This window comes from Chelonoidis abingdonii, chromosome 7, assembly GCF_003597395.2.
Source record: "Chelonoidis abingdonii isolate Lonesome George chromosome 7, CheloAbing_2.0, whole genome shotgun sequence".
In the NCBI taxonomy this organism is placed as follows: Eukaryota; Metazoa; Chordata; order Testudines; family Testudinidae; genus Chelonoidis; species Chelonoidis abingdonii.
Genome location: NC_133775.1, coordinates 12,294,063 through 12,306,567, shown reverse-complemented (window position 1 = coordinate 12,306,567; position 12,505 = coordinate 12,294,063). Strand labels below are relative to the sequence as shown.

The window sequence follows — 12,505 nt, the reverse complement described above, 5'->3', positions numbered from 1 at the left end:
TCGCAACTTGCGCTCCTCATCCCCCACCACTGCCCACCTACCTCTTCAGCCCCCCTTCCCTCACGCGCGCTTTGCCTACTCACCCCCACTGCCCGCACAGTGACCCCTCATTCTGTATGCTATGAGAAGAAGTAAATAAGACTTCCTTATTAACTTTCTCCACACCAGTCATGAATTTATTAGACCCTCTGTCATATTCCCCCCTTCTTGTCTTTTCCAAGATGAAAAGTCCCAGTCTTAATAATCTCTCCTTATATGGAAGTTGTTCCATATCCCTAATTATTTTTATTGCCCTTTTCTGAACAATTAGCAGTTCCAATATATCTTTTTTGGGTTGGGGCCGTCACATCTGCACACAGTATTCAAGATATGGGTATATCATGGAATTTTCTGTCTTTTTTTCTATCCCTTTCTTAATTATTCCCAATGTTCTGTTCACTTTTTTGTCTGCCACTGCACATTGAGGGAATGTTTTCAGAGAACTATCCACAATGACTCCAAGATCACTTTCTTGAGTGGTAATAGCTAATTTAGACCCCATCATTTTATATGTATAGTTGCAATTGTGTTTTCCAATGTGCATTACTTTGCATTTATCAACACTGAATTTCATCTTCCATTTTGTAGCCCCATCACCCAGTTTTGTGAGATCCCTTTGTAACTCTTCGCAGTCTGCTTTGAACTTAAAGCCTAAGTACCATCTACAAGTAGGGAGAGTAAGCATAGACACTTGAGACTGGCACCACTGAGTTCAGCCGAGCCGTGGGTACCCAAGTTTGTGGTACTCTTGGCACTGAGCAAGGAAAGGTGCCACATACCATCAGCGTCTACTTCAGTACGTCCACCATTGGTGCTACCATTGGCTTTGGCTACTGCATCAGTATATATCCCCTACTCAGTACCACAGGAGTTCAAGTATACTAAGGACCTCTCAATAACAGATGAACTGGAGGCTTTGCTTCTCATGGGTACAGAGTGTCTCTCACTATCAACATCCCAATTTCCAGATTACTGCCCTCTGGTATTGCAGGACTCCTCACCGTTTTCTGTGGGTGGTCCTTCATTGGATGAAATGGAGACTTGCAGTCAGTCTCCTCTATTTCTCTTCAGGGTTCTCCCACATATCCCATCAGGAACTCATTCTCTGAAAGTAATAGGGAAGATCGGGCTCGTTAACATGGGTAGTGGAACCAGCTCTGCACACTACCCCTATTTCCATATGCCTTCCCCCTCACCCCCCCGATGACCATACGGGAACTCTGGGCTGCCTATCGAATCCTCATCTCTGGATGAGGTGGTTATCTTCTGCCACCATCCATGGCTAATGATTTTTGGCAATTTCAATACCGCACAAAGAGGGTTGCGGATGCTTTTCAGATTCCTCCTGAAAAGGTTATGGATTCACAGCACAAATTGTTGATACCTTGCAGTCAGCAACACCCTCCAAGGTGGAATTACCCTTCAAAGTGGTGCTCCTAGATCCAGTTAAGATGGTGTTGCAGACACCTGCCATTATTTTGCCCATGCGTAAATGGGTGAATAAGAAGTATTATGTTCCCCCTTAAGGATTCTGACATTTTGTTCTCCATCCTCCACCCAACTCTCTGGTTGTGGATGTGGTAAATGTGCGAGGTAGGCAGCACTTTTCTAAGTCTACCCTGTATGACAAATATTAGGAAAGGCTGGATTTCTTTGGGTGAAAGGCCTATTTGTCAGCAACCCTGCAGTTCAGGATCAGCAAATTATCGAGCCAAAATATAATTTTACAAATTATGACAGATTCACTGCTTTTATTAAATATCTGCCACAAAAACATAGAGAGGAATTCCAGTCCATCATCCCAGAGGGACAGTTGGTGACCATAACTGCTCTTCAAGCATTCTTAAATGCTGTGGACATTGCTGCCAGGTCCACCTCCACAGAAGTGGTTATGTGCAGGGCATCATGGCTCCATCTCTCTGGGTGTCTGAGAGAAGAACAGAGGACCTCCCCTTTGACTGTAAACTGTTCTTGAAAACCATGGATGAGTCCTTGAACACTTTAAAGGACTGTAGGGCTACTTTGCCATCCCTGGGCAAATAAGACAAGGTTTAGTAGGTTATAGACCACCCAGAGATCAAGTACTGATCAGTTTTCTGGGTTCCAAAGATCCATCCAACCCCCCAGAAAGAGAGAGAAATTTCAGAGGAAGAGGTCCTCTCAACTGCTCTCCATGATCACCCACCCATGTTTGAAACAACAGTTGTGATGGGTTGGTTGAGAGTCACTTAATTACCTGTTCTGTTCATTCCGTGTCGAGCATCTGGCATTGGCCACTGTTGGAAGACAGGATACTGGGCTAGATGGACCTTTGTTCTGACCCAGTATGGCCGTACTAATGTTCTTATTTGCAGCTGTGCCTATTAGCCTACCCCACCCCGCTTTGGAGACTGCCTTGCTTATTTCCAACATACTTGGAGACAGATCACTACAGATAAGTGGGTCACAGATGTCAGAACATCTGGCTATACCATCCATTTTACCTCACTCCCTCCCTTCCACCTCCCTCTTCATGGACCCCTCTCACCAGCTTTATTGAGACAAGAAGTGATCTCTCTCCTTTGATTTGGAGCAATAGAGCAAGTTCCTCCTCTTCACAAGGTCAAGGAATTTTACTCAGATTTCCTTGAGCTAAAGCAGGATGGAAGGTGGAGACTGATCTAAGACTTTTAAACAAGCCATAAAGTCTCAAAAGTTCAGGATGGAGACTCTGGCAGCTATAATTTGTTCACTAGAGAAAGGGGATTGGTTTTCAGCTCTCAGCCTACAAGATGCCTTTTTCAATATAATGATACACCATCACACAGGAAATACCTATGCTGCACCAAAGGTCAGCATCATTTCCAATATTGAGTGCTTCCCTTTGGCCTTTTCGTGGCCCCAAGGGCGGTCCCAAAAGTCCTGGCAGTAGTGGCTGTTTACCTCCAACAAGAAGTGATCCTAGTCTTCCCATACCTCAACATCTGGCTACTCAAGGACTGATCCTGTAAATCAGTGCTGTTTTCCACTCAGGTGGTCCTTGCTCTGGTTTAGGATCTGAATGTGAAAATGTCATCATTAACCCCTTTATAGAAGATACAGTTTATAGGGGCATATTTAGACTCATTGACAGCCAGAGCCTAACATCCCTTACACAGATTCGTAACCTTGTCAGGTCTGGCATGAGCAATTCAGGGGAGCCCCTGAACCACAGTAAGGAGTTGTCTTCAGTTCCTGGGACACTTGGCAGCTTGCACCTTTGTGACCTATCACTCAAGGCTACAATTCTGTGCCTTCAGGGTTGGCTCAGAATGACCTAGTCTCCAGTCACACACCTTGGACAGACAGGTGATGGTTCTTCTACAAGTGAGGAACTAACTAGACTGGTGGAAGGATCAACTCAACATCTGTGCAAGTGTTCCTTTCTGTTGCCCAGTGATTTTAACAACAGACACATCACAGTTGGGCTCAATACCCTCATGTTGCAGGACAGATGGAGAACTCAAGAAACCAGTCTCCATATCAATCTGTTGGACTTCAAGTCTGTCAGGAACACTTCCCTTCATTTCCTGTCCATCATAGGGCCAATTCTATCAGGGTCATGACAGACAAAGTATCCTGCATGTTCTGTATCAAGAAGCAAGGAGGAGCAAGATCATTGTGCCGAAGCTATGAAACTATGGAATTGGTTCATAGCTCATCAGATCGAAATTTCAGTTGTATACCTCCAAGAACACCACACTGATGTCCTCAGCAGACACTTCTCACAGGATTATGAAATGGGAGCTAGACACCTACATTCTCCATAGTTTATTCCAAAGATGGGGTCTGACAGAGGTGAATCTCTTTGCCATCTCCAGGAACAGGAAGTGTCCTCTTTTCTGCTCAAGAGGAGGTCTGGTCCACCACTCTTCTATCTTGGAAGAAAGGTCTGTTCTGTGCATTTTCTCCGACACCTCTGATACTAAGGGTGATGAACAAGATCAGATAGGATAGAGCAGACATGGCCAAGACAGTCTTGATACCCATACCTGCTTCACCTATATGCCCAATTGTCGTTCAAGCTCCCAACCATTCCTCATCTCCTCTCACAGGATGTGGGTCATATGCTTCATCCCAGCCTAGCGGTTCTCTGCCTTGGTGTGGCTCTTTGATGGTTCATGGGGTTAGAATCCTCCTGTTGTGTGAAAATATGACAGGTGTTACTGAATACTACAAAGAGATCAACTCTCACTACTTATCTGCAGAAGTGGAAAAGATTTTTCCGTTGGTGGTGGTGTTGCTGCCTCCTTCCTAACTCGGTGCCACTTTCAGTCATCTTGGATTATCTGTTGAATCCAAAGAATAAGGTTTCAGCTCTGCGCAGTGGGACTTATGCTTTCTGCCCCGGCCCCCAGCAAGTCTAATACTGGTCCTGCTTGGCAGACTCCCTGAAACCTGCTCGCAGCCTCCCAGGGGCCCTGGTTGAGAACCATTGCTCTGCAGGAATCCTGCTTACATACCCTGGCTTTTAGAAGGGCATTGGCCTTTTACTCCGATAGCCCAAGCAATTGAGAGAGTCACCTAAGCTCTTCATTTCCTTCCTGGGTAGATCTATGAGGGCATCAGTCTCTATTCAGAGACTACTGAGATTAATAATACATCCAGATATCCCTTGTTATGATGATGCTGTGGACATTCATCCCTCCCTCCCCCCAAAAGGGTGATAGCACATTCAACTAGAGTGCAGGAAACATCTACGGTATTACTGAAGAATGTATTGAAATATGTAGAGCTGCTACATGGGCTTCAGTGCATATGTTTTCAAAACATTATGCCCTGATCCATGCAGTCAGAGCCAATGCAGCACTTGGTTCTGCAGTGCTATTTTCAATTCTGGACTCTATTCCAGACTCCCTCCTCTATCTGCGGATACTGGTCAGAAGTCAATTGCAGTGGAGCATCTATAAGAATACTACTGAAGAAGAAGAGGTTACTCATGTTGTGTCGCAAGTGAAGTTTTTTGTGGTACATGCCCCTGTGAGTGCTCCACTACCCACTCTCCTTCCCTTCTGCTTTGGAATGTTCCTTGAGGGATGTTTGGATGGAGATGGAGCTGAGGACATTTCACCCACGCATCCCTATATATTCTGGTTATCCAGTACAGGGAGGCATAGGGTGCATACGTGGGTCGAACGGCACTGCTAACTGAAAATCTCTGACCAAGGGCTTGAGAGGTGCATGCACATCTGAATTGGAGCACCCATGGGGGGACACATCTCAGAGAACCACAGTTGCTGCACAAAGTGCATAACCTCTTATTTACTTTCATTTTTCAAGAGTTATGGAAACAAATCTGCCTTGTTCTGTTTACAGCATAGGGAAGCAATTTTTTGTAGGTCTTATGGGAATAATTAGTTTTGCTTGGCTATTTCTGAGGGGTGCAGTTAAAACTATAAAAGAAGCCTCTGCCCCCAGGGCATTCTCTAAGGGGAAAACGTGATTTAAAAAAATGCAACATTGTCAGTTTGTGGTCGTGGATCGCATTTAAATTTTTAGTATTTAAAGTACAGGATGCATTGCTCTTTTCCTGCTGATTTATCTAGGACTGGATTATTAGACCACTGGGTGGATATCTAACTGGAATGCGTTTCCCTTTGGTTATGCCAGAGTGCTGTTGCATGCAGAAAGGAAGTTTACACACAAGGAATAGATTAATACCTTCCAGCTGCCACAGTGTGATTGTCAATAATATATTTCTTCTCCCTTTTATGAATCCCGATAATATATTAATTGTACTGCTTAAGAACAGTGTCAAGGGAACAAAGCAATCAATGTCACCATCTGCTGTGAGCAGGTTTGTGTTGTTGAAGGGATTGCATATCTCTTTGTCATCTCTGTTAATGAACACTTAAACTTTCAGTTCCATGTCCCAGAGATACCCGTCGGGTCAGAATGTTGTTCTCAATGAGGGATTCACTGTCCCATTGCAAGGTGGACAAATAATCGTGTCGCTGTCTATATCACTGTGGAATAGGACAGGGACAGATGCACAAGCGCTTTCTTTCTTAAAAAGTCACATAACATTGTGAGAAGAAACATCACAAACGAAGCAAAAAAATAAACTACCATGTGTGTCCAGTGTTGTACTAAAGTAAAACCTGGTATTTGTTTCCTTCACAACATGCCCGACTTTCATCTAATAGGAAATACTACAAACTCCACCTAGAGATTTTCATAGAAAGTGGAGGAATGCCTAAACTTTGCCCAAGTGTGTGCCACATGGGAATCTAGCCAGAGTTATATAGAGCAGGTTAAATCTGTCCTCTCTTTGATATGGAGATACAGCCTGCAGAGAGAGCAAATCTCAGCATGCAGTGCTTCAGCATGATCTGAGAATCCTTTCTCTAGGATGCTGGGATGGTAGTCTCCCTTGGCTACAGATCTGTACTGAGAGCAGTGAAAGGCCACATTGTAGAACCTTGCAGGCCGCATTCAGCCTATGAGTTACATTCTGTCACCCCAGGCTTAATATATCCAGTACTGATGACTATATAGTATATGTAGTGGCCTACGTTGTCCGAAATGACTTGTGCTTTTGGGTGATACAAGTTTTGGTTACCTAATTTGAGATACCTTCAAAGGCCTTTCCAGAGAACCTTCTGAAAATCAGACTCCTTTGGCTCCCAAAATCACTAGTTATTTTTAAAAAAATCTTGGGCTATATGTCTTATTTCTACATTAATATTCACTATCTGTGATTTTATGAGATGAAGGGAAATGCATATCCTATATCTGAATCCGTATCTGGCTCATGTGTATCAGAGGAATAAATGCATATGCCATATAGAAAGCACGTCTGGATAGATTACACGTATGTTTGATGATCTTCACAGCAGTTCCTTGTGGGATGTCTAAGCAGGGAAGCTGCATGTTTTATGAAACAGAAAGTGAATACTATATCTAAGCCAAATAAACCTGGCCAGCACCTTGCAGTGCTGTTCTCCCTTTTCTGTGTGTGTGTGTGAGAGAGAGAGAGAGAGAGAGAGAGAGAGATTAAAGGAGCTTTTTACCTCTCGGACACCCGTTCTAAGACCTTACCTGTCAGTAGCGACTGAAAGTGACCAGAAGCCATTAAATTGCTGTTTGGTAGTCCATGTATAAAGAATTTGACAGTTTCAGTCCAGTTCCCAGTAGAGCAGCCACAAAAGCCACTGCCACCAATGTCATTAACTGGCATCCTTGTTGGTAGTCTCAGAAAAGAGGCCAAGAATTGAATGGGCTGTAGAGCCTGAATTCCAGTCTTGGCCTTAGAAGTGTTTTCTTCAGGTCAGGGTTGAGGCCCATTGGCCTGGCAGTGTGAGAAGTCTTGTACTGCTAGGCACTGGCTGTTGTGGTACCAGTTCTGTAGATAAACACAGAAGTTAATTTCCTATGTCCATCAGTACAGCACTTTTCTTATGCCGTAGACTCACCTGGACAAACTAAAGAGCTGATAGGAGTCATTAGATTTAGAAATACAATTGGACTTATTTTCAATGGACTTTTCTGGAAGACACATGGTATTTGGAGGCATGTATTGTCACTGCATGCTAAGGTGCTGGATATGCTGGAAATAAGTTAGACAGATAGAAGTAATTACTTAGAGTATAATACACTTAAAAGCAGGGACCTTGCCTTCTTACTGCCTGTAAATCATCTAGCACATTTTCAGTTCCATATAACAACAAGTGATTATAATAAAGCTACTTAATTATGCTGGAATCAATGAAGTATTCCCCACTTTGACTTATTTTAGCTAGAACTAAATGCAAATAGAAATGAGTGAGTCTATTTTAAAGACATGTACGGTTGGGGACATAGGATTTTTAGAGTCCAGAGACAAAGCATCCTTCTTTGATACCAGCTTGTTTCTTTGCCTTTGAGAAGCTAGTCTAGAATGTGAAATTGCTTTTCCTCATGTGGATGACAAGTATGGTGCTCCCTTCAGTGGGGATCAAGGGAGTGTAGAGTATGTGCACTGCTGAGCTGAATTATGTTGTTTTTCGTTTCCTCCTTTCAGTGAAGAAAACCTGTGCAGAATCAGATTTCACCTGCAACGATGGCCACTGCATCCCAGCCAGGTGGAAATGTGACGGTGAAGAGGAATGCCCTGATGGGTCTGATGAATCAGAAGCGACATGCAGTGAGTACTGTAGATAATTAATATGTCTTGTGAAAGTAGAAATGGTTTACAGAATGGTAAGGAAGCCAGAGTCACCTGCCCTCCTGAAGTTTGCAGGATGATCCCAATTTTCAGAGTTCAGTTATAGAATAAATTAGAGATGGAAAAGTTCTGTTTGGTCATTCAGTCCTAAAGTTCCCAACAGTTTTCCCCTCTAAGCTGCGCGCCTGCGCGGCTACACAAGAGTCAATAAACTTGATTAATAGAGCTGTGCACATCCAGAGACTTGTGTTCAGGTGCCCCTCCCCCTGCCACTCTGCTGCCATGCTGCTCCTGCTCTCTGCCTTGGAGAACCTGGTCAGCTGCTCTCAGGACCCTTCTGCTTGCTGTGCAGAGCAGGCAGGGAAAGCGAGGGCACTGATGTCAGAGTATCCTCCTCTCCCTCCCCCCCACCCATGTACCCCATCTCTGCAGAGCAGGGGAGGGAGGAAAGGGCTCGGGAGTTAACCAGAGCTGCTGGAAGCTACTGCGGTCTGCCACTGTGCTTAAAGAGACAGCGCATGGTCTCTCATACACTTCTCCAGGAGCCAACACACACACACTTTCTCTGTCTCTCATGCACACGCTGTCTCTGTCTGTCTGTCTCTCTTTTACACACACACACACACACACACACACGAGTCTTTCTCACACACACACTCTGTCTCACACATGCCTGCAAACACACACATACACTAACCTCCCTACACGTATTTATGTTACTTTTGTTGTTTTTACTTCTTAGTACTTCCTGCAATGCGCATATATTCTCTGTAATTTTGTTCCTTTAAAGTGCTATTATTTTAGGTTTTTTGACAGGTTCATGCATTTCATAATTTTATTTCTCTCTTATGCTTAAATTTGAGTAGTGAGTTCTAAAATGCCTAACCTGTCCTGGCTGGAGAAATTATCCCTATGGTAACTTTTAAAAAATACATATTATATTTCCTTTTTTTATTTCTACTGGTGGTGCACATCCACACATTACACCAACATTTGTGCACATAACAAATTCATTCCACACATGGATGGAAAAAATTACAGGGAACATTGGTGCCCAACCTTTAAAGTAACTGTAGCAGTCTACGAGACTAAGATGTAGGCTGCACCACCCAGTGCCTCTCTCAGTGATATAACTGGGGTTAAAAGCAGCCTTAGCTGTGTTGCAAATTAGAATTCAGACAGCTGGATAGGTCATGGTTAGCAATGGTGCACAAGAGATTGGCACTGAATCTTATCATGAAAGAGAAGGAATCTAGAGCAGCATGTGTAATAGCTTGGAATATTAGTACTGATATATATACCAGGAGCCATTACTCCACCAAAGGGTGTAGCATTATTCCCTGTAGTATTTATTTAATATCCGGTGATTTTGCATTATTGGTCTTTTGCAATCTGAACAAAACCAATTGTAATCAATGGGCTTTGGATCAGGCCCTTTGAGGAATTCAGATTTACTCTGCATTGGATGGTGACATTCTGAAATTCATCATCACGCTGCAGTGCATTTCTCTTGTGTTGTAATGCTACAACTTTGTAAGACTACCATGTCATAGCATTGTGTCAGTGATTTTTGTCTTGGAGGATGAATGAAGAAAGGTGAGCACTATAACAGAAGAAGGATCAGCTGTGGGGAAAAATTGAAGCAAAAAGTCAGTATGGCAAACACTCCTTTCAGGTTAGCATCTTTCATAAATGCACCAGTTTAGTAAGACATACATGGCCTTGGTTCGGTGCATTTTATCTTTTTCCTTTCACTCTTTATGAGAAAGTTCATCCACTTTCCATTGATCTAGAATACTGAAGAGTTATTAAATATTGACTGATGCTGAATAGAAGAGGCACGTCCCAAGGAAACTGGAATTGAAACACTTGCTAGCCCATGATCCTTCACGCGTTGTGTGTTCACGTTGTGTTTGGGAGGACAGAGTAAACTAATATAAACTACACATTGAAATTCAGGTCATGTACTGGACAAATGTATTCCCATGGGTCAGCAATAGTGACAAGAAAAGTATTTTATCTGACTTCACCAGCGTGCAGCACAAGAAAAGTATACAATTAACCTTTTTTTTTTTTTTAAGTCTGATAGCCAGTTCTGGATTGCTACCTAATTAAGAAAGATAAATGTGCTTCTCTTTTGCAGGAAATGGGTGGATTATTTTTTCAAGCCATTTTTCAAGCCATTTGTTTCAAGTCCTGAAATAATTACCTCAGCAATGGCATTAACATATTTATATACTGTGTGTGTTTTGGTCTTCCTGTCCCTCCAGCCCCCTTCTTAGTCGAAAGCTCTCTTATTAATGCTGTTTCCACTATCTGTTTGCCATTGGATGTGGGTCGAATAGCTAAGCAGTTCCATTCCCAGCAGTATCTGTCTGTAAATCTCCTATCAGAGGCAGCAGAATGGACTATGTTTAGAGCACGCAGTTCAGCATAAGGTCTGCAAGTGTTTCTTTTGACCTCCATCTCCTCTAGCACGTATGGATGTATTTCCTCTAAGAAGATCAGCCTTCAAGCAGGGTAGGAGGCTTGAATTCTGCCACTACTTGAGTACCTCGTTAGCCATTTTATGAATATGACTACGCTGTCCCAAGCGGTGACCTTTTGCTTGAAACCTAACAAGAGGCTGAAGTCTGTGTTATTCTCAGGTCAGGTGGTGCATGGGGGAACTGTGCCCTTGAAACATCTTTCGTTGTAATATGAAATGGGAGTGGGAAGGAGCACGGACTGTGTCACCTCAGACAAACTGAACAACCCTTTGGTGGGAGAAAAAAAAGTTATTGTTCGGGGATGAGCAGGAAATCAGAAGCTCATTGAAAAGAGTAGGGGTGCCAGTAGGCCAGCAGTTTTCTCTTAGTATTCTTAAGTAAGACAGTTTTCAAACCATATCAAACAGCATGGCAGAGTGGGACAGTGGGAATTTTCTCTTCTTTGTTTAGATAAAATGTCATAATCCCACCAGAGAAAAATGTACTCTTAGCTGGAGCACTGAGAATTTTCTCCAGCGAATGCTCTCTCCTCTACAGAAACAATAGACCCTGAAGCTTAACCTTGTATATTACAAAGCATCTGTGGCCACCTAGGATTTCATGGTTGTCACTCTGCTGCACAGCTTGGCCATTTGGTACTTCATAGTGACAGTAGATCCTCCTGCTTCACAAGCACAGGCCCTGATCACTGGAACTAAAGGGTCTGTAACACACAGTATTAGCAGAACAGGGTCTGTAACACACAGTATTGATTCTTTGGTGTAGCGGCAAGTGCTACACCTACACACTGACCAGTTCACTACCCTAGTACAGTGGCCATAAATAGCTTGCACTGTCATTAAAGCTGGTGTCCAATTTCAGTTCACTTCTGCTTTCCAGTTGCTAATAACTTTCTCAAACAAACCTCCATACTGGTGAGATTTTCCATTCTTCATCTCATCCTAAAGGTGTTTGGTTCTTTATTATAAGTTTTAGCCAGATCAGTTCAGTTTTGTGTAGAGAGTGCAATGACTCCTGTATCAAAGTTCACAGAGGACCCTATATGGCCTTGGGTCCACCCTGCTGCTGTCTTAATACAGCATGAAAATCTGTCTCCTCCCATGTTCCAGTTAGAGACCTTAATAAAAAATAATCTGAAACTAGAAATGTGAAATTTGGCTTGCTTCATAAGTCATTGAAATTGAAAGTTCATACCTAGTTTGAAGAAAATCAAGCAAGTAGTTTTAAAGTTCTGAGAACTGAAAGTTACCAGTTTTGTGTGGACACGTGTAGAATTTTCATCTCTGGTCTTTTTATACCTCACTTTTAAGAGACTTCGGTGGAGTTCAGGCTGCTCAGCAATTCACAGGACTAAACCCATAATTTAAAAGCATGCGGTGGTTGTGTGGTAAACTAGTGGGGGAAGCTGTTCCAGTGTTCTGTAGGTCTTTTGACCACCATCACTTGGGGCAGAAGTGTGGTTATAAACTATTGGCTATGTTCTTTTTTTTAATGTTCTACCCCTAATTTAAACACTGCACCCCAGTCTGCAGAACACAATCTGAGGGCAGTTTCATAGCTGTAATAATAAGCTGAAAAATCAGTGAGAGGCAAAATGTACATTCTAATAGTCTGGAAGGCCTTATTCCTATATGCCCCCTCCCATCTTCTCTGCTTTCGTCCTCTTTTCGGTCAAAGCGTTGCTGAGGCCTGGTCTACACTACGCGTTTAAATCGATTTAAAGAGCGTTAAATCGATTTAACGCTGTACCCGTCCACACTACAACGCCCTTTATATCGATATAAAGGGCTCTTTAAATCGATTTCTGTACTCC

At 43.1% G+C, this 12,505-nt stretch overlaps 1 protein-coding gene across 3 annotated transcripts in view; it reads left to right on the top strand.

Moving 5' to 3' along the window:
- The window catches only part of LRP8 (LDL receptor related protein 8), a 307,300-nt gene that overhangs the window by 159,982 nt on the left and 134,813 nt on the right, over positions 1 to 12,505 (top strand). For all 3 annotated transcript variants that reach the window (XR_012656228.1, XM_075067620.1, XM_075067621.1), the window contains exon 3: positions 8,060 to 8,182. Coding sequence is in view for 2 of the 3 variants with exons in the window: in XM_075067620.1 (XP_074923721.1) it covers positions 8,060 to 8,182 (123 nt within the window). In the remaining variant the exon portion in view is untranslated. The remainder of the gene's footprint in view (positions 1 to 8,059; positions 8,183 to 12,505) is intronic.